This window comes from Gorilla gorilla, chromosome 5 (assembly GCF_029281585.2).
Source record: "Gorilla gorilla gorilla isolate KB3781 chromosome 5, NHGRI_mGorGor1-v2.1_pri, whole genome shotgun sequence".
NCBI lineage: Eukaryota > Metazoa > Chordata > Mammalia > Primates > Hominidae > Gorilla > Gorilla gorilla.
The window spans coordinates 173,922,501-173,950,266 of record NC_073229.2 but is presented as its reverse complement, the minus strand read 5'-3'; the positions used below and the strand labels follow the sequence as shown (position 1 = coordinate 173,950,266).

The following is a 27,766-nucleotide window of genomic DNA, read 5'->3' as shown; positions in this document are numbered from 1 at the left end:
GAGGTAATCATTGATACGCTGATGCCATTTACCAATTTAAGAAATCCTGTAGAAGGATCAAAGTTAAGGGGTAAAAAGTTAGGGGCTTCAGATCATACAACTGGAGATATTCTGTAGTCAGCTGGACACATGGATCTGGAGCTCAGGAAAGAGATCTAGAATAAAGATTTCTATTTATTATGGATGGCAACTAAAGCAATCAAAGTGAATTCAAAGTGGCCAGAGAATAAGTAGAGAAGACAAAGCCAACATCTAAAAGATATGCAAAGAAAACAGAGCCATCAAAGATGATGAGCAGTCACAGAGGCAGGATGAAGACCAGACCATACTGTTGTAGAGCCAGGAGACGTGAATTTCTCAGGAAGGAAAGCAAGATCAATAATATATATTTGCCTTCCCCAACAATTAGCTGAGATTAAGGCCGGGTGCAGCGGCCCATGCCTGTAATCTCAAAGCCTGGGGAGGCCAACAGGGAGGATAGCTTGAGCCCAGCGGCTTGAGACCAGGCAAGGCAACATAGGCCCTGTCTCCACAAAAAAAAAAAAAAAAAAAAAAATTTAATTAGCTGGGGATCATGGCACAACCATGTAGTCATAAATACTCAGGAGGCTGAGGTGGGAGAATTGCTTGAGCCCAAGAGTTTGAGGTTATAGTGAGGTATGATCATACCACTGCACTCCAGCCTGGGTGAGAAAGCATGACCCCTGTCTCAAGGCCAGGCACGGTAGCTCACACCTGTAATTCCAGCACTTTGGGAGGCCCAGGCGGGCAAATTACTTAAGGTCAGGAGTTTGAGACCAGCCTGTCCAACATGGTGAAACCCCATCTCTACTAAAAATACAAAAATTAGCCAGGTGTGGTGGCACACCCCTGTAATCCCAGCTACTCAGGAGGCTGAGACAGGAGAACTGCTTGAACCCGGAGGCTGAGGTTGCAGTGAGCCGAGATTGTGCCACTGAACTCCAGCCTGCGTGACAGAGTAAGACTCAGTCTCAAAAAAAAAAAAAAAAAAAAAAGAATCCTGCACAAATAGGTGCTAACTCCCCTTTTCCTCCCTACTACCAATATCATCATCCATTAAAGAAGGTGCAGGATGCTATACTAACAGGAGGGGGTACACAATGAACTATGTCCACAAAATGCCTAAAAGTAGGAAAAAGAAAAAAACCAATCAAACCAATGCCATTCAAATCTAATGTAAAAAGAAAACTAAATGCAAATAAAAACATTTCTGCTGATTAAAGAAAACCAGTATTTAAAACTATACTCTAAGAAAATGTGCCAGGAAGTAAACATATTACCAGGAAGAATTAACTTCAAAATACATTCTAATGAAACTATTAGATTTTAAAGGAAACGAAAAAAATTCTCAAAACATCAAGGCAAAAATAATTAGCCAGGCTGGTGCGGTGGCTAACGTCCGTAATCCTAGCACTTTGGGAAGCTGAGGCAGGCGGATCACTTGAGGTCAGGAGTTCAAGACCAATAGGGCCAACATGGCGAAACCCCATCTCTACTAAAAATACAAACATTAGCTGGGCGTGGTGGCACATGCCTGTAATCCCAGCTCCTAAGGAGGCCGAGGCACAAGAATCGCTTGAACCCAGGAGGAGGAGGCTGCAGTGAGCCGAGATCGTGCCACTGCACTCAAGCATGAGCAACAGAGCGAGGCTCTGTCTTTAAAAAAATTAAAAAAGAAAAAAAAAATTAGCCGTGCATGGTGGTGCATGTCTGTGATCCCAGCTACTCAGAGGCTAAGGTAGGAAGATCACTTGAGCCTGGGAGGCGGAGGTTGCAGTGAGTCAAGATCATGCCACTGCGCTCCAGCCTGAGTGACAGGGTGAGACTCCATCTCAAAAAAAAAAAAAAAAAAAAAAATTCAAGACAAAAAGATCAAATCACCTATTATAATAAGAATTTTAAAAATTAGGGGCCAGGTGCGGTAGCTCATGCCTGTAATCCGAGCACTTTGGGAGACCAAGGCAAAAGGATTGCTTAAGCCTAGGAGCTCAAGACCAGCCTGGGCAACATAGGGAGACCCCGTTTCTTTAAAAAAATTTGAAAATTAGCCAGGTGTGGTGCCATGTGCCTGTGGTCCCAGCTACCTGGAGGTTGAGGTGGCAGGATCACTTAAGCTCAGTAAGTTGAGGCTACAGTGAGCTGTGATCATGCCACTGTACTCCAGCCTAGGCAACAGAGTAAGGCCCTGTCTCAAAACACAAACAAACAGGTCGGGCATGGTGGCTCATGCCTGTAATCCCAGCACTTTGGGAGGCCAAGGTGGGTGGATCACCTGAGGTCAGGAGTTTAAGACCAGCCTGGCCAACATGGCGAAACCCTATCTCTACTAAAAATACAAACATTGGCCGGGTGTGGTGGTGCGCACCTGTAATCCCAGCTACTCAGAAGGCTGAGGCAGGAGAATCGCTTGAACCTGGGAGGTGGAGGTTGCAGTGAGCCAAGATCGCGCCACTGCACTCCAGCCTGCGTGACAGAGCAAGACTTCGTCTCAAAACAAACAAACAAACGAACAAAAACTTAGGTCACTACAGATTTCTTAAGAGCAACAAACAAGCCAGATGCAGTGGCTCACGTCTGTAATCCCAGCAATTTAGAAAGCCAAGGTGGGTGGATCACTTGAGTCCAGGAGTTCGAGACCAGCCTGGGCAACATGAAGAGACCCCATCTCTACAAAAAACTTAAAAAATTAGCTGGACATAGTGACGCATACCTGTAGACCCAGCTACTCAGGGGACTGAGGTGGGAAGACTGCTTGAGCCTGGGAGGTCAAGGCTGCAGTATGCCCTGATCATGCCACTGCACCCTAGCCTGGGTGACAGAGTGAGACCCTGTCTCAATAAATAAAAATAAAAATTAAGAGCAAGATTCAAAGCAAAGTAAGAATAAGGCAGCATTTTCAAGAAATTCAAGGAAAGAAAGTGCAAGTCACCATAAAAAGGAGTGAACGGCTGGGTGCAGTGACTCATGCCTATAATCCCAGCACTGTGGGAGGCCAAGGTAGGAGGATCACTTGAGCCTGAGTTGAAGAGCAGCAAAAAAAAAAAAAAAAAGAGTGAATTACTGATATACCCAACATGAATGAATCTCTTTTTCTTTTTTTTTGAGGAGTCTTCCTCTGTTGCCCAGGCTGGAGTGCAGTGGCATGATCTCGGCTCACTGCAACCTGCCTCCTGGGTTCAAGTGATTCTCCTGCCTCAGCCTCCCAAGTAGCTGGGATTATAAGCGCCTGCCACCACGCCCAGCTAAGTTTGGTATTTTTAGCAGAGACAGGGTTTCACTGTGTTGGCCAGGCTGGTCTTGAACTCCTGACCTCGTGATCCACCCGCCTCAGCCTCCCAAAGTGCTGGGATTACAGATGTGAGCCACCGCACTCAGCTTGAATGAATCTCAAAAGCACTAATCTAAGTGAAAGAAGCCAGGCGAGGAGACTACATGATTCCATTTTTAACACATTCTAGAAAAGCCAAAACCATAGTGGTAGAAGGCCCGTCTGTAGTTGCTAGAGGATAGGAGAAGGGAGGAGATTAATTACAAAGAGACACCAGAAAACTTTTTGGGTGAAAGAAACATTTTATAGCAGAGATCAGCAAACAACTGTAAAGGTCCAAATAGTAAATATTTTAGGATTTGCAAGCCATATAATCTCTGTTGCAACTACTAAGCACTACCACTGTGATGCAAGAACAGCCAGAAACACTACATAAATGAAAGTGTGGCTGTGTTCCAATAAAAATTTATAAAACCAGGCAGCAGGCCAAATTTTGTCTGTGGCCTGTAGTTTGCTGACCCATGTTCCACATCATAATGAAGTTGGTGGTTACACTTTCTGTTTGTCACATTTTTCAAATTGTATTCTTACAACTGGTGAATTTTTATATAACTTATACCTCAATAAAGCTGATTTTTTTTTAAGTGTAAGCCAACGATTTTATACCCAGCCAAGCTGTCCTTCAAATATCAAGGCCATAGGAAGGAAAAAAACCATTTTGAATATGCAGGAACTCAGAGAATGCTGTACACACAAGCCCTTTCTGAGGACTCTTCTAGAGGATGTGTTTCATCTAACCAAGAGATAACCAGGGATATGTTGGCAAAGGACACATACCCAATTGTATAGCAAAGACAGAAATAAGGATAGGAACATGGGTGAAATAATAGCACTTAAATGTTATATGTTCTGACAAAGTAGAAAGAATACAACTAAAAACAATGGGAGGAGGAAAAAAGGGAAAGTAGAATTAGATCACTGACTGCTGTACAGGTAATAGAAGGAATCAAAGCATACCATTTCATACTGATAAACCAGATAGTAAAAAAAAAAAAAATTTATTTTTTTTTTGAGACAGAGTTTCACTCTTGTTGCCCAGGCCGGAGTTCAGTGGCGCGATCTCCGCTCACTGCAACCTCCACCTCCCGGATTCAAGCAATTCTCCTGCCTCAGCCTCCTAAGTAGCTGGGATTACAGATGCCCACCGCCACACCCAGCTAATATTGTATTTTTAGTACAGGCAGAGTTTCACCATGTTGGTCAAGCTGGTCTCAAACTCCTGACCTTAGGTGATCCACCTTCCTCGTCCTCCCAAAGTGCTGGTATTACAGGTATGAGCCATCATGCTTAGCAAAAAAATAAAAAATAAAAAATAAAAAAAAGGTCAATTAACGACACTATAAAGGGTATAAATACAAACTTTCCAAGTAACAATGAATATTTTTTAAAATTAGCAAAAAAGGCACATCAAATAGAGAAAACAATGTAAATAGTAATAAACTAGCAAAGACAAACTTATATGGTCTTTCCATTTTAAAATATAAATTTTGGATAAATTACCCAAATAGAAAATATTATTTCTACACGAAGAAGCATAGGCAAGCTACCCAAAAAGGTAATTAGAATAAAACATTGAAAGCATTTTTTAATTTTTTTTTTTTTTTGAGACAGAGTCTCGCTCTGTCTCCCAGGCTGGAGTGCAATGGCATGATCTTGGCTTACTGCAAGCTCCACCTCCCGGGTTCACGCCATTCTCCTGCCTCAGCCTCCCGAGTAGCTGGGACTACAGGCACCCGCCACCACGCACCCGGCTAATTTTCTGTATTTTTAGTAGAGACGGGGTTTCACCATGTTAGCCAGGATGGTCTCGATCTCCTGACCTCTTGGATCCGCCCGCCTCGGCCTCCCAAAGTGCTAGGATTACAGGCGTGAGCCACCGCACCTGGCCGCATTATTTTATTTTTTATATTTATTTATTTATTTATTTATTTAGAGACGGAATCTCACTCTGTCGCCAGGCTGGAGTGCAGTGGCGCGATCTCGGCTCACTGCAAGCTCCGCCTCCCGGGTTCACGCCATTTTCCTGCCTCAGCCTCCAGAGTAGCTGGGACTACAGGTGCCCGCCACCACGACTGGCTAATTTTTTGTATTTTTAGTAGAGACGGGGTTTCACCGTGTTAGCCAGGATGGTCTCGATCTTCTGATCTCGTGATCTACCCGCCTCGGCCTCCCAAAGTGCTGGGATTAAAGGCGTTGAGCCACCGCGCCCGAAGACATATGGTCTGGCTTTGTTGCCCAGGCTGGAGTGCAATGGCACCATCATAGTTTATTATAACCTCAGACTCCTGAGTCCCAGTGCTCTTCCTGCCTTAGCCACCCCAACACCTAGGCCTACATGTGCATGCCACCACACTCGGTTAATTTTTAAAAGTTTTTTTTTAGAGAGTGGGTCTTGCCATGTTGCCTAGGCTGGTCTCAAATTTCTAGCCTCAAGTGATCCTCCCACCTCAGCTGAGATTACAGGTGTGAGCCCCTGTCCCTAGCCTGAAAGCATTTTTTTTTTAAAGTTTTAAAAGCAGAGTAATAATAGCAGTGATATTCGCTTAATGTTTACCATGTGAAAGATACAGTATTAATAAACAGAATCTTACGTTGTCTCAAATAAGCCTATAAAGTAGGCACTATTATTATTTCATTTGACAGATCATAACATTGAGGTTAGAAAGACTAGTTAAGTAGTCCAAGATAACAGAGCAAATAAGGGGTAGGGTTATTCAAATTAAGATGTTAGATTTCTATGATCACTTCACCATACTGCTACTAACATATTCAAATAGCTTAGTGAGTTCTACTAATTCATTTCCCAAAATAATTCTTGAGTGGTTCATTTCCCCTGAAATTAATTCAAATCCCAGAGGGTGATTCATAGACTCTCAAAGTCACAAGAGGCTTTAGGAGCCATTGAGTCTAACTTCATAAATTGGTACCATATTCTCTTCTAAAAGAGTTCCATTATTGTGGTTCTCACTAGCTCATTCAGACCACTCTGATTATTAGACAATTTCCCTGTATTAAGATGAATCTCCCTTTTCATAATTCACTCACATGAAACTTTTAGTGTTATTCTCTGAAGCCACAAAGAATATATTGAATTTCTATCTAGTCAACCATTTTTTACATAAAGATAAATCATGACTACCTCAAGCTTTATTTTTTTCAGGTTAGGCAGCTTCACTCAACACTGCCAATTATTCATCAATTTTTGAAACCATCATCATATTCACTGTATTCATTCTTCTCTAGATGGATACTTAAAGTGTGACATCTTAAAGATTTTACTTGAGGCACATTCTAAAAATCAAAGTAAATTAAAGAAATCACTTCCTTCAAGCTCGATAATATACTTCTATCAAATTTATGTGAGCTTCTTTGGCTCTATAGATATGAAGGCATATGGAAGTTACTAAAAACTCTAAATTGTTATTAACAGCATGCCATCAGCCATTTATTAAAAAGCTGAACCCATCAAGTCTCAGAATAAAGCTTTTTTAGGCATTACTGGGTGGTTTCCAAAATTTTCACAAGTTTCTTATTATTTATTTTTGCCCAGGATCCCATGTTCTAAAAGATGCTTAAACCAAACTATTATATATTTACTAAGTTATTAAATAATTTTTCTATCATTGGTAATCTATGATATACATATCATAGATTACCAGCGCCCTAAAATATTTCTAACAAACAGAAAAGTAATTTGATGTTTTACTTTGCATGTACAGGCTAATTAGGGGTAAATGTGCAATTACCATTAGGCTTTTCTGAAATAGAGAACAGCTTGAGAGCCACCCATACCCGATCTGCTTGCCGCCCTAGGGTCTAAAGACCCTAATTAAATGATTATAATAATGGCTAATGTTGGTCCAAATATGCAACTGATCCAAATGAAAACAGGATTCAAAAAGGAGACTACAATAGAATCCAAGCTATCAGCCAAATAATAAAAACCTTGAAAAAATTAGGGTCATGGTAAGAAAAATATGTTTCTTTTCCCAACTTGAAGCGTGGGTGAAAACGGACACAGAGGATAAATCAAATTCCAGGAAAAAAAACAAAAACACTATACAAGAGTTATGATTTACATATAAGGAAAACTAAAATGTAGCAAGATTTAAAGCAACTGATGAAGCATTAAAAAACAAAGGAAAAACATCTGACAGTCTTCAATAGCAGAAAGGTCCGTAATATAGGAAACAAAGGGCAAGGAACAAACTCAATACACTACATCGTTCAGCAAAGAATGGATACAGTCATAAATATTAATGACGGCTACTGATTTTCAACTTTTGAAATCGACAATAAGGTGCATAAGATGTATTTACTGCTCAAAACAAAATGTAAATGTTATCAACTTTGACAATGTAAAAGAACTGTCAATCAATCAGGAAATGAGAGCGGGAACTCCCTAATACCCTTTCTTACCAAGTAGATGGGTTAAGAGGTAGTGTCAGTTTATAAATTATGGAACAAGAAACAGAGGTTAAAGTCTATTACTTAAAGTTACAAAGGTAACCACAAAAGAGGAACCAAAAACTATGATATAACTATATGAAGGAAGGGGATAGGTTTGTATTGTGTAAATACTCATCCATCTTGGCAGGAGGTCAGCAGATGATGTCTAAAGTAGATAAAACATGAAACATCAGTTTAAGCATATGATTTAGAGATATGAAGATAATCACAAGAACCAAAAACAGTTAAAAGTGGTTCACTCTAAGCAATGAGTCTGGGAATGGCGAAGAATGTTATTTTTCATTATAAGCTCATCTTATTCTGTATCTTTTAAATATGTACATATATTACTTGATTAAAAACTAATATTCTCAATTCTATCATAGATAGTATGTATGTGTATATATATATATATGTACACACACACACACACATCACCCTTACAATTAGCAAGATACAGCAAGGACTGCTTTACTTTCATAGTGATAAAATTTTATTTTATGTGTGTGTGTGTGTGTGTGTGTGTGTGTATTTCATGTTTTATCTACTTTAGACATCATCTGCTGACCTGCCAAGATGGATGAGTATTTACACAACACAAACCTATCCCCTTCCTTCATATAGTTATATCAGTTTTATATATGTGTGTATACACACACACACACACACACACACACACACACACACTTTCTTTTTACCTGCATCCTCTATAATCCAGTATATAGTGATAGAATTATTTGGGTGCATTCCCAATTAGTCTCCCTGTGATTATGTGAACCCTTACAATTAAGTTCTTGTCAATGGAACATACGTAGAAATTATGGATACAACTTCCAGAACATGCTCTTTTTGTTTGTTTTTTGAGACGGAGTCTTGCTCTGTGCCAGGCTGGAGTGCAGTGGTACGATCTTGGCTCACTGCAACCTCCGACTCCCTGGTTCAAGCGATTGTCCTGCCTCAGCCTCCCGAGTAGCTGGGACTATAGGCATGCACCACCATGCCCAGCTATTTTTGTATTTTTAGTAGAGACAGGGTTTCACAATGTTAGCCAAGATGGTCTCGATCTCCTGACCTCGTGATCCGCCCACCTCGACCTCCCAAAGTGCTGGGATTACAGGCATGAGCCACTGCACCTGGCCCAGATCATGCTCTTAAAAGGAATGGGTGTTTTCCTTTTTCTCCTGCTTACCTCCCCATTGGCTGGAAGAGGGAAATGGTGAAGGTAAACTATCTTTAACCTTGTAGATGAGGGAAAGAGCAGAGCAACAAGAGAGGAGTCTAGGTCTTCAGCACCATGGAACCACCATATTAGTCTTGAACTGTTTGGATTGCTATGGGAGAGAGAAACTTATTTTGTTTAAGGTATTGTGGTTTGGTCTTTTTTATAGCAACTGAACAATGTACCCTCATGCACAAGGCATATGAAGAGGCAAATAAGACCAGCCTGCAGAACAGGACTGGAGTTGGAGCATGGGAGTAAGCTATATAAGACTCTAAAAAGGCCTGGAAAGGTAAGCAAAAGGTGTTTACACCTGATACAGTAAGCATTAAGAAGCCTAAGCAGCAAAGTGACATAACAGAAATCAGTACACTAGGAAAATCAGTATAATGTGTAGAATGGATTGGATCTGAAAGGAGGGAAAGTGAAAAGTATGACAACCAATCAGACACCAGGTATGTTACTCGTAAGTTTCAACTACGAACCTGGGCTGGGATGGTATCAATGAAAATATGGTGAAAGGGATGGCTATGAAAGGCATGTGTAAGAACTGCTGAGTTAATCTGATGACAGTCTGAAAGAATCAGTGATTATTCTAAGATATATGATCTAAAAATGCTGAAAACTCTGGCAGAAATAAAAAAATAAAGAGGGCCTGTGTTGGTATGAAGCACTGAAAATACAGGTAAGAAAATAGGCCGGGCGCAGTGGCTCACGCCTGTAATCCCAGCACTTTGGGAGGCCGAGGTGGGTGGATCACCTGAGGTCAGGAGTTTGAGACCAGCCTGGCCAATATGGTGAAACCCCGTCTCTACTAAAAATACAAAAATTAGCCAGATGTGGTGGCAGGTGCCCGTAATCTCTGCTACTTGGGAGGCTGAAGCAGGAGAATCACTTGAACAAGGGAGGCAGAGGTTGCAGTGAGCTGAGATCCCGCCATTGCACTCCAGCCTGGGCAACAAGAACAAAACTCCATCTCAAAAAAAAAGAAAGAAAGAAAGAAAGAAAGAAAATAAGCTGCAGATAGATTTCAAGTCATATATAAACTTTCTAAGCTTGTTACAAGGTTACATCTAAATAAAAGAAATATTACCTTATTATATTAGTTTATAAGACTTGGATAGCTGTTAACCATCTACCCCACATTTCTTCTCTGCTATCAACATGTCTGGAAAAACAATAAGAAATTAACAAAACTTTCATCTTTTTCTTCCCAATCAGAGTGATTAGGCATGATAGATGCTAAGTAGAGGCTGAGACACTCCCAAAGTACTTTCTGTACTGAAAAAGTGTGAAAGGAATTAGTTTTAAATTCACAACATGGCCGGGCGCGGTGGCTCACGCCTGTAATCCCAGCACTTTGGGAGGCCGAGCCGGGCAGATCACGAGGTCAAGAGATTGAGACCATCCTGGCCAACTTGGTGAAACCCTGTCTCTACTAAAAATACAAAAACTAGCTGGGCATGGTGGTGTGTGCCTGTAATCCCAGCTATTCGGGAGGCTGAGGTAGGAGAATCACTTGAACCCACAAGGTGGAGGTTGTCGTAAGCCGAGATCGCGCCATTGCACTCTAGCCTGGGCAACAAGAGCGAAACTCCGTCTCAGAAAAGAAAAAAAAAATTCACAATATAATTAAGGAAGAATTTTATGTGACGGCAAGTTACGGTAAAGTATATTCTCTAAGTACCAGAGATTATTTTAAAATATGTAACTTCCTCTGCCAACCAATGGGGAAAAAAAAATAAAATGGATCTTTCACTATGCCTTAATAACTTTTAATTGATACATAGTATTTAGATGTTATTTCTCAAAGGATATGTTCCTTGGATTCCTTTACATCTCTAACAAACTACAATGTTATACAAAACCTAAAATGCAGGTAACATTAGAAGTCAATGTTAAACTTCTGTAGCTGGCTACTAAAACACACACACTCCACAAGTAATTTCATGCAATCCATAACACTATTAAAAAAAAGAAAAAAATTGGGCCAGGCGCAGTGGCTAACGCTTGTAATCCCAGCACTTTGGGAGGCCGAGGTGGGCAGATCACAAAGTCAGGAGTTTGAGACCAGCCTGGCCAACATGGTGAAACCTCGTCTCTACTAAAAATACAAAAATTAGCCAGGCATGGTGGCACATGCCTGTAATCCTAGCTACTCAGGAGGCTGAGGCAGGAGAATTGCTTGAACCGGGGAGGCGGAGATTGCAGTGAGCTGAGGTTGCGCCACTGCACTCCAGCCTGGATGACAGAGCAAGACTCTGTCTCAGAAAAAAAAAAAAAAAAAGAAAAAAAAAGAAAAAAAATTGGTTGGGCGCAGTGGCTCACTCCTGTAATCCTAGCACTTTGGGAGGCCAAGTCGGGTGGATCACTTGAGGTCAGGAGTTCGAGGCCATCCTGGCCAACATGGTGAAACCCCATCTCTACTAAAAGTACAAAAATTAACTGGATATGGTGGCACGTGCCTGTAAGTCCCAGCTACTCGGGAGGCTAAGACACGAGAATCACTTAAACTGGAGAGGCAGAGGTTGCAGTGAGCCGAGATCACACCACTGCATTCCAGCTTGGGCAACAGAGTGAGACTCTGTCTCAAAAAATAAAATAAAATATTTTTTAAATCATAAAATCTAGGTACAAGGGACCACTGGGGAAAAAAATCACAGAATCTTGGATTTGGAAGGGTCCTTAGAGATCTAGTGTACATTCAAATCTGATGACAAAATCCCTTCTACAATATCCCTTACAGTGAAATGGTCAACCATTCTTTGCTTCAACATATTTGGTGACAGAAAACACTTTTTCAAAGCCAACTTTTTGATTGTTAGGATAGCTTTGTGAATACTTACTTATAATGAACCAAAATCTGCCTCCCATTTGTCCTGGTTTGACCCTCTACTACATGACATTTCTTCAAATTTAAACACCACCGCTCCCTAAAGGTTTTGCTAAACCAAACCACCTCCATCCCTTCAAAGCACCATGTAAGATGCTGATCCTCTTGTTATCTTCATCACTCTTATCCAATAATCTTTAGTTTTACACTGCCACCCTGAAAGCATTTAACCAAAGCTAAACATAATATTAATAAAAATATTTTTGTAACAGCACAATCGAATCTTTCCCCTCCTACAGCCTAAGATCTCATTAACCAGAATGTAATACAGCCAAGCATCAAGATCTACTGCAATCCAAAAGAACCTTCAGTGATGGCAGATCTATTCTCTATCTGCACTGTCCAACAGGGTGGGCACTAGCTCCATGTGGCTACTGAGCTCTTGAAATGTGGCTAATATGACTAAAGATATAAATTTTTAATTTTATTTATTTATGTATTTATTTTGAGGCAGTTTCGCTCTTTCACCCAGGCTGGGGTACAATGGAGCGATCTCAGGTCACTGCAAACTCCACTCCCCGGGTTCAAGCGATTCTCCTGCTTCAGCCTCCGAGTAGCTGGGATTATAGGCTCCTGTCACCATGCCCAGCTAATTTTTGTATTTTTAGTAGAGACGGGTTTTCGCATTGTTGGCCAGGCTGGTCTCGTACCCCTGACCTCAGGTGATCCACCCACCTCGGCCTCCCAAAGTGCTAGGATTACAGGCATGAGCCACCACGCCCGGCCAATTTTATTTATTTTTATATAATTTAAATTTAAATATACACATAGGATTTCAAGTTTACTTACTAGTACCTATCCATAAGACTGGCTTGAAATAAGTCAAAATGAGAAGGCCTCTGGACTTTGAGGCTCCAATTTCTTAGGATTTTACCAGCTGGTTCTATTTTTCCCATGTGCATACAAAAGTAGTGGAATATTAAGAGTAAATGCTGGCTGGGCGCAGGGGCTCATGCCTATAATCCCAGCAATATTGGAGACTGAGGCGGGTGGATCACTTGAGCCCAGGGGTTTGAGACCTGTCTGGGCAACATGACAAAACCCCGTCTCTACCAAAAAAAAAAAAAAAAAAGCCAGTCATGGTGGTGTGCATCTGTAGTCCCAGTTACTCGGGAGGCTGAGATGGAGGAGTCGCTTGAACCCAGGAAACAGAGGTTGCAGTGAGCTAAGATCACGCCACGGCACTCCAGCTTGGGCAACAGAAAGAGGCTGTGTCTCAAAACAAAAAAAAACGAAAGAATAAATGCTCTTTTCTACTAGCAACACCTACTAGTGGCTAAGAACTGGTGCTGTAGATAGAATTAGAAAATAATTTCATTATTTACAAAAGTAAATGCTTTTAGGATATAAAAACTACAAATCATCATAATTCTTGCATATTCAAATGCCTACTAAAAATCTCGACTTAAATGTCTTATAAGAAAAGCATTCCTCAAAATAATCTGATCTCCCACAGTCCCCTCCTCACAGAATAAACGTGGCTGCTCACTCACTCACCATTTCCAATTTAGAAAATGGCAAATCATTCCAGTTGCCAAGGCCTAAAACCTTGGTGTTGGATCCTTGCCTCCAATCTTTTCTCCCAGATCCTAAATCCAAATCTGGAATTCACTATTTCTTCTGCCTGGAATGCTTATCCCAAGTCTACCTGCGTGATATGTGTCTACTCCTCCAGCAAATCTTTGGTCTAATGATACCTTACTGAGGCCTTCTCTACAACTATAAACCTACTGCCCCACACACTCTGTCCTCCCTCCCTACTTTGTCACTTATCATGTGACATGCTATACTTGGCTGCTCCCATTAGAAGCTACAAGAGGGAGTGGATGTTTGTTTTGTTCACTGCTGTATCCCCAGTGCCTGTCATATAGAAAGCACTCAAATATCAGCTGACTAAATGACAAATTCCATAAACATTATATATGTAAAATGACAAAATCAAGAATGCAAAAGAAACATAACTAGAAACAACTGATCATTAGGGGAATGGACTGAATTATTTTTACAAATAAAAATAGACAAAAGAACAATTGCTTTCAGTGGTCAGTACAGTAGTTTCCCTTTACCCACATGAAATACGGTCCAAGACCCTTAATAGATGCCTGAAACCGCATACAATACCAAAGCCCATACAACCCATACAGATGCTCAACATTTTTTTTTTTTTTTTTTTGAGACAAGGTATTGCTCCATCACCCAGGCTTGAGTGCAGTGGCATGATCTTGGCTTACTGCACCCTCAACCTCTCGGGCTCAAGTGATCCTCCCATCTCAGCCTCCCACGTAGCTCATGTAGCTGAGACTACAGGCATGCACCATAATGCCCAGCTAATTTTGTTTTTTTTTTGTAGAGAAAATGACAAATGTTATTTTCACTATGTTGCCTAGGCTGGTCTCAAACTCCTGGACTGAAGCGATCCTCCTGACTCAGCCTCCCAAAGTTCTGAGATTACAGGTGTGAGCCACCGTACTCGGCCTTCCTTAACTTATAACAGGTTTACGTCCCTTATGACAGGTTTACATCCAGTAAAGTAAAAAACTTGTAAGTCAAACCACTGTTAAGTCAGGGACCATCTGTATGTTGTTTTCTTCCTATACATAACATACCTATAATAAAGTTTAGTTTATAAATTAGGCACAATTAAGAAATTAACAAAAATAATGAATAAAATAGAACAAGTATAATTACATGCCAGCACCGTTATTCTTGCACTTTGGGTCCATTATTAAGTAAAATAAGGATTATTTGGACACAAGCCCTGTGATACTATGAGAGTCACTGCTAACCAAATAGGCTACTAAGTGACAAACAGGCAGGTAGTGTAGACAGCATGGATATGCTGAACAAAGGGATGATTCATGTCACAGGCAGGATCAAGTGGGACGTCCAGAGAGTTCCTCACGCTACTCAAAACAGCACACAATTTAAAACTTATGAATTGCTTGTTTCAGGAATTTCCCATTTAATATTTCCAGACCTCAGTTGACTTGGGGTAACTGAAACTTCAGAAAGCAAAACCATGGGATAAGGGAGGGACTACTCTATAGCATTTGAAGCCTATCCATTAAGTTAACCTCCCACAAACCCTCTGGTTTAAATACCCCTGCTCCAGAACATCACCTCACCTACTCTGGCTATCTTCCTAAATTTTACCATGGCTTGAAATTATCTCAATACGAGTAGGAAGTAAACTCTAATATAAACATTATTTAAATAGTCACATTCCCTGGATTAAGCAGGCTCACAGTTTTAAATTAAGCTAATTTGTTTCACGAGCACATTACCAGTCCATAATCATAAAATAATTGCATTTTTTCATTTCTAGAGACCTGTGCTGTCCAATATGGTAACTACTGGATACATGTGGTTATTTCATTAAGTTAATTTTTTAAAAAATCGAATTTCAGTTCTTCAGTTGTCCAAATTTCAAATGTTAAATGCCACATGTAGCTAGTAGCTACCACACTGGACAATATAGAGAACATCACCAAGCACTCTATAGGGCAAGACTGCTATAGACTTTTTCTAAAACATTATTCTAAAGCATAAAACTGATTTAGCTGAAATGCTGGCAGAATTCAACCTTATAATTTTCAATTCTCTATGTCACTGGTTCTCAAAATGTGGTCCCTGGACCAGCAGTGGCACCACTTACAAATCTGTTAGAAATACAAATTCTCAAGCTCCAGCAATCTGTTTTGAAAAGCTCTCCAGGTGATCCAGGAGATTTTGAAGCATGCTCAAGTTTTAGTCACTGTTCGAAGTTACTTAAGAGTGGTTATAATATAAGCCATGACATAAGAAATCTACCATTACAATCTGAAATATTCTATAAATGATGCATCAACTATGAAATCATACAACCACAGTCCTATTATGATAGATTTTAATACAAAAGGAAAACAAAATATTCTTAAATTATATTAAGCTTCATTTCTTAAAAACAAAACAAAACAAAAAAAACTATTGGACAGGTGTGGTGGATCATGCCTGTAATCCCAGCACTTTGGGAGGCTGAGGCAGGCGGATCACCTGAGGTTGGGAATTCAAGACCAGCTGACCAACATGGAGAAACCTTGTCTCTACTAAAAATACAAAATTAGCTGGGTGTGGTGGCGCCTGCCTGTAATCCCAGCTACTCGGGAGGCTGAGGCCAGAGAATTGCTTGAACCTGGGAAGCAGAGGTTGTGATGTGGTGAGCTGAGATCGCGCCATTGCACTCCAGCCTGGGTAACAAGAGCGAAACTCTGTCTCAAAAAAAAAAAACCATTAAAAATGTAATTTCCTTCCCCTTCTAGTAAGCAGGCCCCTTTTCATTTCAACATCAACACAATCACATTTTTATATTTTTCTAAGATTTCAATTAAAAGCCTTTAATTTAGGAAGAATATACACAGTAGAATAATGAGGAAGGAAGGCAATATTTTCAAATTTTATGTCAATTGCAATTTTCACATGAGCAAGTATTACTTTTATAATAAGCTAATAAAAACAAATCTATTAGCTAGAATTACCTCAGCAAGAAGTTGAAACTAAAGTTGCACAAGTGTTACAAAAGAGGCTAAACAACTATTCTACTCTAATTTCCTCTTACCAATCATAAATCTAGTATAAAACTATTTGCAAAATCAACATCTATGTATATTAAATATTCCTTATTAAATTTCCTGACAGAAAAACATCCTTAGAAATTTCAGCTAAGAACAGTAATGCAATACATTAAAGTGATTATGAAACCACCGGGAAAAGATCTATCTAGTCTTGGCTTACCACAAATTTGGCCCAAAAAGGAGAGACTTTAAGAGCCTGATTGATTACAAATTTCTGCCACAGCCAAGTGCCTACTATGATAACCTACCGGTGGAAAATTACTTAATCACAATTTGTGTACAAAATGTTTCAGGTACATATACTGCAATAGAAGGCACTGAGATCATGTTAAGGGATTTCGTAAAAATATTTACAACATATTGAGCTTATGTGCCATCCATGAGAACCTAAATCATACTTCATACTACTGTTGTAGCACATAAATGTCCATTTCCAATCAAGCATCATTCCATAAAATGAACCTGACAATGCTTGACAAAATATTGACATCTAGGCTGAGCGTGGTGGCTCACACCTGTAATTCAAGCACTTTGGGAGGCCGAGGCAGGCAGATCACCTTAGGTCAAGAGTTTGAGACCAGCCTGGCCAACATGGTGAAACCCCGTTTCTACTAAAAATACTAAAAATTAGCCAGGCGTGGTGGTGGGTGCCTGTAATCCCAGCTACTCGGGAGGCTGAGTCAGAAGAATCGCTTGAACCCAGGAGGCAGAGGTTGCAGTGAGCCAAGATCACGCCATTGCACTCCAGCTTGGGAAACAAGAGCAAAACTCTGTCTCAAAAAAAAAAAAAAAATGTTGACATCTAAACATTCACCATGGCCAGGTGTGGTGGCTCACTCTCGTAATCCCAAAATTTTGGGAGCCTGAGTCCAACAAATTGCTTGAGTCCAGGAGTTCAAGACCAGCCTGGGCAACATAGCAAGACCCCATCTCATAAACTACCAAAAAAAAAAAAAAAAACCCTAAAAAATTAGTCTGGTATGGTGGCACCACTGTACTCAGGAGGCTGAAGTGGGAAAATCGCTTGACCACAGAAAGCAGGGGTTGCAGTGAGCCGAGCTCACACCACTGCACTCCAACCTGGGTGACAGTGAAACCCTGTCTAAAAAAAAAAAAATCAACATTCTCTCTTACCAAACACTAAAGACTCAGTTTCCACATTAAGTATTGTCCCCCCACCAAAAAAAAATCCAAAATGACTAATATATCAAGTACTGGCCTGGCGCAGTGGCTCAGGCCTATAATCCCAGCACTTTGGGAGGCCGAGGTGGGCGGATCATGAGGTCAGGAGTTCGACATCAGCCTGGCCAACATAGTGAAACCCCTTCTCTACTAAAAATACAAAAATTAGCCAGGCGTGCTGGCAGGCGCCTATAGTCCCAGCCACTCAGGAGGCTGAGACAGGACAATTGTTTGAACCTGGGAGGCGGAGGTTGCAGTGAGCTAAGACCGCGCCATTGCACTCCAGTCTGGGCTACAGAGGGAGTCTCTGTCTCAAAAAAAAAAAAAAAAAAAAAAAGTACCAACCATGTGCCAAACAGTACTCCTAATTTCTCTCAATTACCTTTGTCTGTCCAGCACAGATTTAGGCATATAACGGACATTTAATGGGCATTTATGAAAAAAAGGGATGACTATTAAATTCTTAGAGAAAATTCAAAAAAAAATTTTTTTTTTTTTGTGGCGGAGTTTCCGCCCTGGTTGCCCAGGCTGTAGTGCAGTGGCAAGATCTTGGCTCACTGCAACCTCCCCGTCCCGGGTTCACGCGATTCTCCTGCCTCAGCCTCACAAGTAGCTGGGATTACAGGCAGGCACCACCACGCCCGGCTAATTTTTGTATTTTTACTAGAGACGAGGTTTCACCATGTCGGCCTGGCTGGTCTCGAACTCCTGAACTCAGGCAATCCACCCGCCTCGGCCTCCCAAAGTGCTGGCATTACAGGCGTGAGCCAACGAGCCCGGCCAAAAAAAAATTTTTTTAATGGTGCCAGCCGTTAAGGAAATTACAAATCGAGTTGAGAAATAAGACAAACACATGAAAAGCTAAGTAACACAGGACAATTAAAAATACCATGTGACAAGATATGATTACTGCATAGTAGCAAAGAATGCTATAAATTCTGACCAGTGAGTTTATTATAGACTGCGGCCCTTGTAGTCTCCCAACAAAACGGGGACGCTATATTTCGATTTAAAAAAAGAAAGTGACACAGCACTCATCCTATCCTAAAATTATCATCAGAAGAAGGAATACAGTAACTAAGGAGAGTGATATAAAGAAACTCCACATAAGGTTTTTAAAGCCTATGGTAGCCCTGAAAAAAGTTAGAATATCAGACACACAACCCTCTGCTGATCCAGGACCTGCAAAGGCTCCTGAAATACTAGTCTCTCAGGAACAGCATCCCCTGTTCTTTCTCCGCCCCGCACGGAGCTTTCCACTGGACAGCCGCCCGAGAAATTTCTCCCAGCATCTGCAATGGCAATACTCTCATCTTCCTCCCCTCGCCTGTATCAGACGGTGGCATCTCCCTCCAGGGGAAAAAACGGAGGGCGGGGGAGGCTGCATAAGAGGGAAAGCTTGCAGCGAGGTTGATTATGGAGGAGGAAGGTGAGAAAAATGCAGGGGACGAGGGTGGGGTCTCCTGAGCGCCCACCCACTCTCCATAAGGCCTAGCCCACACGCTCCCACCCCGAAGGCACGCCCCTCACAAGCCGCACCCGGACGCGGACCTGAGTGGCAGCAGCACCACCTGTACTGCACTCCCTCCCCCAGGGCCTGCAGGGAGACGACTGCCCCTGCCCCCACCAGCAGCGGCCCCTGGCTCTTTCTCTCCCCTTCCAGTCCACGTCGTCGAGTGACAGGTCCCGAGGGAGGCGACTGCAAGCGCACGCCGTTCGGGACTACCGGGGCAACTCTGCGCCGAAGCCCTCCAACAGGCGCGCTGGGACAGACAGAACGTTCCGGATGGCCCAGGGGGACCCGGTCCAGGCCCAGCCTGCCCCAGCTGCCCTACAACGGGCGGAGGTGGCACTTACTGCGGAGATTGTGGATTAGCTCCGAGTGGCTGGCGCCGCCGGATTTCCAGGCCATCGCTAAGCACACTCGGAGCAGGTACAGAACCACCTTCAGCGCGACGACGGTGCCCAGCAGTTTTCCCAAGAGTGAGACCACCTCCCACACCGTCACCGCCCCGCTCGCGTCCCCGCTGTAGCTGCCGCTGTTACTGCCGTCGCCGCCGCTGCCGCCACTGCGCGCTCCCGGCATCCCCCGCGGCACGCATGCGCTCTGTGACGCCGCGCGGCTTGGGGTGCGGCCGGGTGGGGCCGAGGGCGGGGGAGGCGTGTGGCCCAGCCGCCCGCCCTGTGCCTGCTACCGCTGCCAGGGGACTGCAGGGAGGCCGGGCTGAGTCAGCGCCACTGCCGCTGCTGCGTGTCCCTTTCTGAGGCGTCGGACCGCACCGCCTTCGCCCTGCGGCCCGGCTCGGTAGCCTGATCAGTCGCGTTCCCGGTTGCGTCTCCGGTCACCGAGCGGGACGGCGGGATGGCGGGGTCGATCTGTGCAGACGCTGCTAGTGGTTCCGCAGTCGTCGCTGGGTCAGCTGTTTCGAGCGGCGGATCTGCTCCTATAGATGTCCAGATTGTTAGACGGTGGGCTTCATCCATCCTACCTCGCCGAACCCAGTTGACTAATATTTGGGTCGGTGGAGCCCGAATAATACAATAAGAATAAAACCCAACGACAAAGGCCTTCTCTAACCCGAGTACACCGGCCTCTGGCTTTGTGACAAGCACGTCACTGTTAGGCTAAGCAGAGACTTTGGAACCCTGGTTCTAAAGCTCTCAGAGAGTGGAAGAGTACCAGGACATGGGGGTGGGGGTTGGGGCAAAGCTTTGCTCCCTTAGAATAATACCAACGTGAAGAGTTGCGATTGGTTAAAAAATACCACTGTGTCCTTTGGTGAACGTGTTATTCTCCCGACGTAAGTGTGCATTTCCACCTAATTAAGCCTCACAAATTCCACCGTGGCTTTATTGCTATCAGCTCTGCAAGACCATGAGTGAGAAGCTCACTGAGAACATTGCTTGTCGCGTCCAAATCGCTGACTCCTAATTAGACCTGAGACTGACAGAATCCAGCCATCATCTAGTCCAGTAACTTTTTTTTTTTTTTTTGAGACGGAGTCTTGCTCTGTCGCCCAGACTGGAGTGCAGTGGCGCGATCTCGCCTCACTGCAAGCTCCACCTCCCGGGTTCAGGCCATTCTCCTGCCTCAGCCTCCCGAGTAGCTGGGACTACAGGCACCCGCCACCACGCCCGGCTAATTTTTTGTATTTTTAGTAGAGACAGGGTTTCACCGTGTTAGCCAGGATGGTCTCGATCTCCTGACCTTATGATCCGCCCGCCTCGGCCTCCCAAAGTGCTGGGATTACAGGCATGAGCCACAGCGCCCGGCCCCCAGTAATCTTTTAGAAGGAAACAAAGCTAAGACATCTGTGCCACTATATCAGCACAATTTTCAAATTCTAGTTCTTACCCGATTTTGTAAAATGTGACACTGGCCTGCTTCGAATCCAAAATCAACATTACCTATTTTCTGGGATTATGTGACCATAAATGAAACTACAGGCAAAACTGGTTTCTTTTTGTTTTTTTGCTTTTGATTGAGACGGAGTCTCACTCTGTAGCCCAGGCTGGAATGCAGTGGCATGATCTTGGCTCATTGCAACCTCCGCCTCCCAGGTCCCGGTTCAAGCAATTCTGCCGCAGCCTCCCGAGTAGCTGGAATTACAGGCACGCACCACCATGCCCAGCTAATATTTTTGTATTTTTAGTAGAGACAGGGTTTCACCATGTTGGCCAGGCTGGTCTTGAACTCCTGACCTCGTGATCTGCCTGCCTTGGCCTCCCAAAGTGCTGGGATTACAGGCGTGAGCCACAGTGCCTGGCCAAAACAGTGTTCTTTACTTCAATATTAAACATGAATAAAATTGTTGATTTGGGACTGTAACCCACTTAATATTTTCCATTTCATCTTTCTACAGTTTCTTGATGATCTTCCATTTGGAGAAAAGAAAAAAATCAAATCCTTGATAGGAAACTGGTAACTCTAAAGCTGACCCAGATGGATTGCATTTACATGCAGTGCTTCTGTAAACTGTCCCTGTGAAGTAGGACTACCAATGTCACATAAAAACAACAGTAGCATAATGGCCCTTTTTAAATAAACAACCAACATACAGTTATGAATACCTATAGTGTAAAAGAGCTTCATTTTTTAGTTGAATAAGTCATATCTCTTGTATTCAGTAGGATTTACATTGTAATGGGGGAGGAATATGCATCTAAAGAAAACTAACATAAAATATATCCAAAATATATGTCATTAGTGGTCTAGATATCAAATGCTAGCTCACGCCTGTAATCCCAACACTTTGGGAGGACAAGGCAGTTGGATCACCTGAGGTCAAGAGTTCGAGACCAGCCTGGCCAATATGGTGAAATCCCGTCATTACCAAAAAAAAAAAAAAAAAATTAGCCAGGCATGGTGGTGCACACCTGTAGTCCCAGCTACCCTGGAAGCTGAGGTGAGAGAATCACTTGAACCTGGGAGGCGGAGGCAGAGGTTGCAGTGAGCTGAGATTGTACCACTGCACTCCAGCTTGGGCCACAGAGACCCTGTCTTAAAAAAGAAAAAAAATGGTGTTGATTTAGATCAACACTGGCTGGGGTTGTCAGGAAATGGTAAAGGAAAGAACAGATCCTTGAAGGATAGGCAGGATTCTGAGGAGTAGAGAGGAAGGGAAGAATATTATAGGTGTAACCAAAAGCACAGAAGGAACCTAGAAAACTGATTCCTGGGCCGTTGACAATAGGTATCACAAACTTCATTCTTAATCATGCACGTAATTGGATTGACCAAAGCTAGGCAATTGGCATCAAAACTAAAACTGGAGTCTTTCAGAATTCCAACTCCAGGCTCTGACAGTGTGTATTAACTTCGAAGCAAAGTATTTGTTTGGGAGACAAGAGGCAGAGGTTTAGGATAGTAGGTTGGCACTTTATTCGAGGTACTTCCACGAGTATTTAAGGATTTTTGAATCGTTTTCTATGCACAGTGACCTGCAACTGCTTAGGTGTGCTTTCAAGGTGGTTTCTACTGCATTGATTTTGTTCTGTTTTTGCACTTAAATTTTACACTGCACAATTATTGAACACAAGAAAACACTGACATTGCAGATTAGGAGCAAGTCCTACTGCTCAAAGGCCAAAGCGCTCTTGCCTTTGCTCAGAGCTGCTCTGTGAGATGGGTGGGCCTCTCAGTCCAGGTTCTCCCAGTTTGCGTACTGACTGTGCCCACACTGGCTATCGACGAGAATTGACTCTCTGCAGCCACCGTCTCCGTCCTAAAGTCCCATCCAATCAGGGTTCCGCGGGAAGAGGCGGGGCTGAGAGGCGCGCACTGTGCTTGCTTTTTGCAGTACCTGCTGCGGCTGCTTTCGGCATGGAGGAAATTTATGCGAAGTTTGTGTCTCAGAAAATCAGCAAAACCCGCTGGCGACCGCTGCCTCCGGGAAGTTTACAGACCGCGGAGACGTTCGCTACAGGATCTTGGGACAATGAGGTATCGCCGCTGACAGGGACGAGCCCCTACCTCCTCCCTCTCTCCGGTTGAGCTGACCCCTGGCCTCCCGCGCGCCAACTCCCACCTTCTGGTTCTTCTCGCCCTTTTAGGCCCCCCGGACCCCTGTCTCAGGCGCGGTTGCTCCGTAGCTCAGAGCCGGTGATGGCATGCCTGAGCCTCGTATCTCGTTGTGTTTTAAACTCACCATACCATTTGAGATGTTTTGGAGCAACATTTCCGGACGGGAGCACAACTTTTATTTTCCGAGAGTTGACGTTTATGTCATCTCAAGACAAAACTTTCTGTTTTACAGGAAAATTATATTTCACTGTGGTCTATTGGAGATTTTGGAAACTTGGACTCTGATGGAGGGTTTGAAGGAGACCATCAGTTATTGTGTAGTATCAGACACCATGGTGATGTAATGGATTTACAGGTAAATCTGTGTAGCATCCAAAAGCTAACTTTGAAAGTCCTGAGTAATACATTTAAACAAGCAGAGCATCATAAAAGTTGTCTGGTGTCACCCCTCGTTTACAGAAAACTGAGTGCTCTGTAAGTTATGATTTGCCCAACATCATTTAGCCATTTAGTGGCAGAAAAAGGACTGGGAAAGGGGATGTAGATTTAATCATACTTTTTTATTAATTGACTGTCGACTATGTGCTAAATGCCGTTTGGGGAGCTTTACAAAAATTAATTATTGTTGCATGCCAGTGAATCAAGTATCGTTACTTTGTTTTACTAATGAGAAAATTGAGACTAATATATCTTGAGCATGTACTATGTGACAGATACTGTGCAGGGGGATAACATCATTTTGTTTTTTGAATTCTCATAACAACTCCCTAAGTAGAGATTAGTGCTCCCGTTTTAAAGATTTACCACGATTTAGTGAACTTAACTTGGCCAAAGTCTCAAAACCAGAAATGAGTGGTGGGGATGAAATTGAGTTTTCTTTTTTTTTTTTTTTTTTTTAAGATGGAGTCTCGCTCTGTCACCCAGGCTGGAGTACAGTGGCATGATCTGAGCTCACTACAACCTCCGCTTCCCGGATTCAAGCGATTCTCCTGCCTCAGCCTCCCGGGTAGCTGGGACTACAGGCGCAGGCCACCATACCCGGCTAATTTTTTGTATTTTTAATAGAGACGGGGTTTCACCTTATTAGCCAGGATGGTCTCTGTTTCCTGACCTGGTGATTTGCCTGCCTCGGCCTCCCAAAGTGCTGGGATTACAGGAGTGAGCCATGGCGCCCGGCCAAAATTAAGTTTTCAAATCCTGGTGTGGAGAGCCCCTGCATTTTCCATAGAAAGCTACCTAGCCCTGGTGCTTGCTTGTAATCCCAGGTACTCGGGAGTCTGAGGCAGGAGAATCGCTTGAACCCGGGCGCAGAGGTTGCAGTGAGCCGAGAGTGCGCCAGCTTGGGCAACAAGAGCGAAACTCTGTCTCAAAAAAAAAAATAAATAAATAAATAAATAAATAAAATAAAAAAGAAAGCTATCTAGCTCTAGGAAAGATACATTTTTTTTTTTTTTTTGGAGACGGAGTCGCACACTGTCACCCGAGCTGGAGTGCAGTGGCGAGAGCTCAGCTTACTGCAACTTCTGCCTCCTGGGTTCAAGCAATTCTCCTGCCTCAGCCTCCCGAGTAGCTGGGACAAGAGACACATGCCACCATGCCTGGCTGATTTTTGTATTTTTAGTAGAGGTGGAGTTTCACCATGTTGGCCAGGCTGGTCTTGAACTCGTGACCTCGTGGTCCACCCGTCTTGGCCTCCCAAAGTGCTGGGATTACAGGTGTGAGCCACCATGCCCAGACGATATTTTCCTTTCCTTTTTTTTTTTCTTTTTTATGACGAGTCTTGCTCTGTCACCCAGGCTGGAGTGCAGTGGCTCGATCTCGGCTCACTGCAACCCCACCTCATGGGTTCAAGTGATTCTTCTGCCTCAGCCTCCTGAGTAGCTGGGAGTACAGGCACATGCCACCACACCCAGCTAATTTTTGTATTTTTAGTAGAGATGAGGTTTCAACGTATTGGCCAGGCTGGTCTCGAACTCCTGACCTCGTGATCTGCCTGCCTCAGCCTCCCAAAGTGCTGGGATTACAGGCGTCAGCCACTGTGCCTGGCTTTTCTTTTTTAAAATTTTTATTCTTTTTTTGAAACTGAGTCTTGCTCTGTCAACTAGGCTGGAATGCAGGGGCTAATCTTGGCTCACTGCAACCTCCACTTCCCTACAACCCCAACTCATTTTTGTATTTTTGTAGAGACGAGGCCTCGCCATCTTGTGCAGGCTGGTCTTGAACTCCTGAGCTCAAGTGATCCATCCACCTAGGCCTCCCAAAATGCTGGGATTACAGGCGTGAGCCACCGCACCCAGCCAGGAATAATATTTCCCTAAGGTTTTATTGTGTTGGTCCCAAATTAAATCAATTGTGGGTGAATGTGTCTAGGAAAAAATATTGTTTATTCATGAAAATACTTTGTATGGCAGTTTGGCCTTTCAGCTCCATTAACACATTTTATTTCCTTAGCACTCATAGGCTCTTTGCTTTTTAAAATTGTTATAAGATTTGCTACTAATTGAGTTAAATAAACAAATGGACTTCCTCCCTGCTAATATTTCTGAATCTTTAACAAGCAGAAATTTTCTCTTTAGTTTTTTGACCAGGAAAGAATTGTCGCTGCTTCATCAACAGGATGTGTAACAGTTTTCCTTCACCATCCAAATAACCAGGTAAAGAACTTTAGTTTGAAAAGTGATTTTTTTTTTTTTTTTTTTTTTGAGACGGAGTTTTGCTCTTGTTGCCCACGCACTGGAGTGCAGTGGCGCAATCTCGGCTCACCGCAGCCTCCACCTTCCGAGTTCAAGTGATTCTCCTGCCTCAGCCTCCCAAGTAGCTGGGATTACAGGCAAGTGCCACCACGCCCGGCTAATTTTATATTTTTAGTAGAGACGGGGTTTCTTCATGTTGGTCAGGCTGATCTCACCTGACCTCAGGTGATCAGCCCTCTTCGGCCTCCCAAAGTGCTGGGATTACAGGTGTGAGCCACCACGCCCAGCCAAAGGTAACCTTTTCTAATAGACATGCCTAGTTAATATAAGTCCCAGTTCATGTTAAGGGTTTTTTTGAGTCATTTAGAAAAAGCTATAGAGATTAATATTTTATTTATTTTATTTTATTTTATTTATTTATTTTTCGAGACAGAGTCTCTCTCTGTCACCCAGGCTGGAGTGCAGTGGTGCAATCTCTGCTCACTGCAACCTGCACCTCTCTGGTTCAAGCAATTCTCACACCTCAGCCTTCCAAGTAGCTGGGATTACAGGCGTGTGCCACCACACCTAGCAAATTTTTGTATTTTTAGTAGAGACGGGATTTTGCCATATTGGCCATGCTGGTCTCGAACTCCTGATCTCAGATGATCTGCCTGCCTTGGCCTCCCAAAGTGCTAGGATAACAGGCATGAGCGACAGCCATGGGCCAGATATGTATATTTTAGATGTAGGTTAATTCCCATAAGAATACAAAGAGTTGCTTTTGAACATCCAACTGCTTGATCCCTAAAAGTCATTACTGTAGCTTGAGATAAATGTGGGGCATTATTAAACAATATTCGTTTTGTATCTAATTCAGTGTATATAGAACTTTGATGGCAGTAGTTTCTAGATTTCATTATTCTAAAGGAAAAAGGAGAGATTTATTCTTGTAGAAGGGTGTGAGTCAGAATTTAAAGATACTCCTGTTGGGAAGAAGTGCTAATTCCTTAGTACTTCGCTTTAATAGTATCCTCATTTCTGATGCCTAGACTCTGTCAATCAACCAGCAGTGGACTACAGCTCACTACCACACAGGCCCTGGCAGTCCTTCCTATAGCAGTGCAGCATGTACAGGTGTTGTGTGCAACAACCCAGAAATCGTTACAGTTGGAGAGGATGGTCGAATAAATCTCTTCAGAGCTGATCACAAGGAAGCTGTAAGAACCATAGGTAAGAAAAATCCCAGCCTGGCCAACATGGCGAAACCTAGTCTGTTCTAAAAATACAAAAGTTAGGCTGGGTGTGGTGGCTCACCCCGGCAATCACAGCACTTTGGGAGGCCGAGGCAGGCGGATCACCTGAGGTCGGGAGTCCGAGACCAGCCTGACCAACATGGAGAAACACCGTCTCTACTAAAACTACAGAATTTGCTGGGCGTGGTGGCACATGCCTGTAATCCCAGCTACTCGGGAGGCTGAGGCAGGAGAATCGCTTGAACCTGGGAGGCAGAGGTTGCAGTGAGCAGAGATCGCACCATTGCACTCCAGCCTGGGCAAAAAGAGTGAAACTCTGTTTAAAAAAAAAAAAAGAAAAGTTAGCCAGGCGTGGTGGTGCATGCCTGTAATCCCAGCTACTCAGGAGGCTGAGGCAGGAGAATCGCTTGAACCTTAGAGGCGGAGGTTGTGGTGAGCTATGATGGCACTCTGCAGTCCCACCTGGGCGACAGAGGGAGACCCTGTTTCAAAAAAAGAAAAATCATTGTATTCCTTTCATCCATCAGAGTAATTGAGCACTTACCATATACTAAGTAAATACTGCCAGACACGGTGGCTCATGCCTGTTACCCCAGCACTTTGGGAGGGTGA

At 43.2% G+C, this 27,766-nt stretch overlaps 2 protein-coding genes across 3 annotated transcripts in view; one reads left to right on the top strand and one right to left on the bottom strand.

The window, feature by feature from the left end:
• Positions 1-20,046, bottom strand: part of PCMT1 (protein-L-isoaspartate (D-aspartate) O-methyltransferase) — a 59,280-nt gene extending 39,234 nt beyond the window's left edge. Inside the window, exon 1 of the mRNA XM_031012571.3 lies at positions 19,560-20,046. Within this exon, the coding sequence (XP_030868431.1) occupies positions 19,560-19,788 (229 nt within the window). The 5' untranslated portion in view covers positions 19,789-20,046. The remainder of the gene's footprint in view (positions 1-19,559) is intronic.
• Positions 20,047-22,953: 2,907 nt separating this feature from the next.
• NUP43 (nucleoporin 43) overlaps positions 22,954-27,766 on the top strand; it is a 24,284-nt gene continuing 19,471 nt past the window's right edge. The window contains exons 1-4 of one of the 2 annotated variants that reach the window (XM_055390831.1): positions 22,954-23,145; positions 23,459-23,581; positions 25,803-25,880; positions 26,951-27,131. In XM_055390831.1, the coding sequence (XP_055246806.1) occupies positions 23,026-23,145; positions 23,459-23,581; positions 25,803-25,880; positions 26,951-27,131 (502 nt within the window). In that variant the 5' untranslated portion in view covers positions 22,954-23,025. The remainder of the gene's footprint in view (positions 23,146-23,458; positions 23,582-25,802; positions 25,881-26,950; positions 27,132-27,766) is intronic. The other variant, XM_063707945.1, reaches the window with a different exon arrangement.